Raw genomic sequence first — 4,453 nt, 5'->3', positions numbered from 1 at the left:
TATAACATGTTAATATAATATTGGAAAACAATTGTAAAGATACAAGTAATTTAATGTAATGTTAAATCCGTAATATGAACGGACTCTAGTTCAAAAAAAGTCAAACTGTATAATAAAAATATCAAAATATTAAGAAAAATTGGCATATATAATAATATAAATTTACAGAAATTGTATAGTATGTTATATAAATAATATTAGATAAAAAAAAATAAAAATATTATACTTAATTTAAAACTAAATAATAAGAATATTAACATAATATGTTTTGTATAATATTTTTAGGTGATTACTGTATAAATTGAGCATAATTTATAATTATATAAGGTTTTACGTGTAAGTATTTATTTAGCTAATCAAAATAAATACACATATTATACCTAACCAACGTTTTTCATTTCAATACGCCAACGGTTTTAAAATAATAGTTGTTTAAATTTTACCGGAAAATGTTTTCGATTATTACAGATGGCGTGTTAATGTTTTGATTTAATTTCTAAGTAATTATTGCCATTAGAAAATAAACGTAAATTTGTATTAAATACGTATAGGTATATAATTCAAACGAGTTGAAATCGATGCGATTGAATAATAACACAACACGAATATCATAACGTGCATAAGACAGAATTGCCCCGACGGTGTGTGGGTTATACATTGATAGAATAAAACAACTTTTAGCCTCAACGTGGAAATGTGTGTTATGAGGATGATATTTTAATAGTTAAAATACGTAACACTGCGGACATTCGACCGGTGGGAGTGATAACCCGGTTTGGGCACTCCCGGAAGGAGCATCGACGATTGACTACAAAAGTGCCTGACGCAGACAATTCAGCACCATTCACATTCAGTTCAGTCTGCTGCAGGTTCGACGACTACTGCGACCAACACACAAGATGAAAGTAATATTGTTTTCGGCGTGCGCATTCGCGCTGTGCGTCTACACCTTGGCCGCAGAAGATTCGGCCAAAACAGCAAAATCAGAAGACAACCAGTCCAAGAGAAGCGTATCCGAATTCAACTACGGATACGGCGGCGGCTCCGAAATCTCGAGTGGCGGCTACGGACATGGCGGCTCTGAATTCGCAAGCACTGGCTACGGACATGGCGGCTCCGATTTTGCAAACGCTGGTTACGGACATGGCGGCTCTGAAATCGTGAGCGGTGGCTACGGACAAGGAGACTTTGGTGCCGGACACGGTGACTATAGTTCAGGAAACATCGGTGGAGGTTACAGTGGATCATACGGTGGCCATCAACAATCATCGTACCACCACGTACCCGTCAAAACTATTACCAAAAATGTACCACAACCTTACCCCGTGGAAGTAGCCAAACCGTACCCATACCCGGTCAAAGTGGCCGTCCCCGTTGACAAGCCGTACACCGTGGAAGTACCAAAGCCGTACGCTGTGCATGTGGAAAAACCGTACCCCGTCAAAGTTCCAGTGCCCCATCCATACCCCGTGGTCAAGGAAATACACGTACCCTACAAAGTACCAGTAGATCGTCCGTACCCCGTGCACGTAGACAAACCGTACCCCGTGTACGTCGAGAAGCGAGTGCCGTACCCAGTCGAGAAGGCTGTCCACTACCCGGTCAAGGTGCCCGTCGACCGTCCATACCCAGTGCACGTACCAGTCGAGAAGATCGTACCATACCCGGTCGAGAAGCCTGTCCACTACCCGGTTAAGGTTCCCGTCGAACGCCCGTACCCCGTACCAGTGGTGAAGAATATCCCGTATCCGGTCGAGAAGCAAGTGCCGTATCCAGTGGTCAAGGAAATCCCGTATCCAGTCAAAGTTCCCGTCAAAGTCGAAGTAAAAGTACCATACCCAGTTAAGACTTACCAGCCTGAACACCACTACGAACACCAGGAACACCATGAAGAACACGATTACCATCACGGTAGCAGCGGATATTAATATAACTCACGTCTCAATCTAGTCACACTCGAGCCCAAAGTTACCGGTTTACGTATGTTACGTGCACAAGTATAGTACCTATATCATACTTACACGATGTAATTATGTAAAGAATTTTATTTTTATGTTTATTTTACATTATTTTGTGATCGAAGCGTATGAGAATAATTTGTAGAATATTTTCTTCTTTAAAAGTGAAAAGATCTCGTAAGTTGTGTGGTCGTAATATTATTATACTAAACAAGGTATTTAGTATACTTATGTGATAATAGTACAATATTTGCGTGACAAAAATATTATGAAAGTAATATTTGTGTTTGTACTTTTTTTTTTTAAACACTTCTTTGTTAAATAATATATACTATTCTTTTTACAAATAATATATTATCTTTGTATATGTGAAAAAACATATATGATAATATATTATTATATTTTATATTTTTATAATTTTTTATACCCTATTCTATATTATATTATACTTTTAATAAAAAAAAATGTATACATAATGTTTTATGTTTTTATTCAACTATAGTTCTACATATTATATTATAATAATTTTTTGAAATGACACGACTAATAGGACCAACCTATTCATTATAGGTAAGTGAAAATGTGTTCTTTTATATTTATGATGGGTCTGGGGTAGTATTATATTCTTTATAGGTATAGGTACTATAAAGTCAGCAAATGGTATCGTTCTATAATATCTTAATTTCCATAAACGAATGTCAATGCTGTAAGTGGTATTATTGCATATTATTATGAGCTCAGCATTCTATATGATACAATTTCAAAATAGGTAGGTTGATAAATTAAAGAAATTTACAAATCACCCAAATATTTTGTGTAATACTGCAATTACAAATAAGAAATCGGTAATGCATGAATTGTACTAACGTATTATCAATTAACACTCTAGTTAATATAATATTATTTAGGTAAGTACATTAACTTTATCCATTGTAAAAAAAACATTGCTTATATTATGGTACCTACATTTTTTCTATCAGATGACAATAATCATAAAATTGAATGACTTATACTGCTGACGAAAAAATATATAAATTACCATAATATTTTATCTTTTTTTTGTAAATTATGTCAATTTAACTAAAAACACAATAACGTAAGAAAATTACATTAGGTCTAATACAAATGCAAATATACTATCAGTTGATCGTACTCAACAAGAATAATATTATACTATTTACTTCTTCGTTGGCAAGAAATATTATGTAAACTGTCAAACTTATAAACTACTCATTATAATATTATGATTAGAATTAATTCACTTACGTTAATAATTTATATACCTGTTTTTTGATAAGAATTTATTAAATATCGTATATCGTATAATAGTGTATACATTCTTTTCCTAACGTAATGATATTTTAATATTTAGTTAATTTTTGTACATAAATGATTATATAAGTAACGTAATCTTTCGATTTATTATTTCCTATACATATCATTAGATAACAATTTAAAATAATGAACGATAAAATTAAAAATAACAACTTCATTATAATTTCTGCGATTTTCCAGGTTAACCAAAATAAAATGAATTAGGTAATATTTTTTAGAAAAGTAACAGGCCATGTGAGTTAATACATATTTTTTTTATTAATATTTAGAGTGTCTATACACATTAATATAATATTATTATTGAATAATTTGTAGGTATTTAAATATTTAATCAAGGATTAAATAGTGTTCGGTTCGGCTAAAGTTATATACGAAACCAGAAATACAGTATATAAAGTTGAGTCACTTTGCTGCAGAATTGTAAATTAATCAACAGAGAAAATTATTAGATACAAAATAATGGAAATTATAAAATATGTGATTTATATTAATTACCTAGTTTTTGGTTTCTAAACATAAATTTATAACACCTTAGATATATCACTATTGTGTCAATTCGTTAGTTACTAGTACCTACAGAGTTATGGTTGTTGATATTAAGGTATTCATAAATAGTCAATATTATACTGTGCATAGTTGAGATTGTAACTTCCCCTCCTACCCCCCAAAACAAAAAATTAAGACAATTAAAAATTATTTCTATGGTCTATGTGAGTTACTGAAAATACAAATTTGTATCTATAGCAGTACAGGAACTGAAACCTAAAATAAAACTTCGGTATCAGTTTGCTACACTTATGCAGGAGACCCTGGTTAAACCGACTTTGTGAAATCACATTATCAGCCACCCCCCCCCCCCCTCAAAGAAAAATACTAGCTATATCACTGCATTTTACAACGGTTTTATTAAAAGAAAATTTATACTAACCACTATAAACAGTATTTAATATTATAAAGATTACCTTATAGTTTATTAAGTTGTATTACAATACGTTTAAATACCGTATATTCAGATATCTCAATGAGTGGACTTTTCTATCTTGTTTACTTTTAATTTTTATCATATTTGTGATTATTTTTTTATTATAATTTATTTTTTAACGTATTTTAGTTTTTACTTTCGATTACAATATTTGTTAACACTTCAATGAAGACATGAC

The 4,453-nt window shown here is 31.8% G+C and overlaps 1 protein-coding gene across 1 annotated transcript; it reads left to right on the top strand.

Moving 5' to 3' along the window:
• The first annotated feature begins 827 nt into the window (after positions 1-827).
• On the top strand, positions 828-2,434 carry LOC100166051 (non-classical arabinogalactan protein 31). Its single transcript, XM_003245808.4, has one exon. The coding sequence runs from the start codon at positions 900-902 to the stop codon at positions 1,926-1,928; it is 1,029 nt and encodes a 342-aa protein (XP_003245856.1). The 5' UTR covers positions 828-899; the 3' UTR covers positions 1,929-2,434.
• Positions 2,435-4,453: the final 2,019 nt, after the last annotated feature.

This window comes from Acyrthosiphon pisum, chromosome A1 (genome assembly GCF_005508785.2).
Source record: "Acyrthosiphon pisum isolate AL4f chromosome A1, pea_aphid_22Mar2018_4r6ur, whole genome shotgun sequence".
NCBI lineage: Eukaryota > Metazoa > Arthropoda > Insecta > Hemiptera > Aphididae > Acyrthosiphon > Acyrthosiphon pisum.
Note: the sequence above shows the minus strand (reverse complement) of the source record. Positions and strands in the feature narration are given on the sequence as shown.

What these genes read in the sequence shown, in the direction of transcription:
- LOC100166051 (XM_003245808.4), top strand. Translation starts at nt 900, where the DNA reads ATGAAAGTAATATTGTTTTCGGCGTGCGCATTCGCGCTGTGCGTCTAC.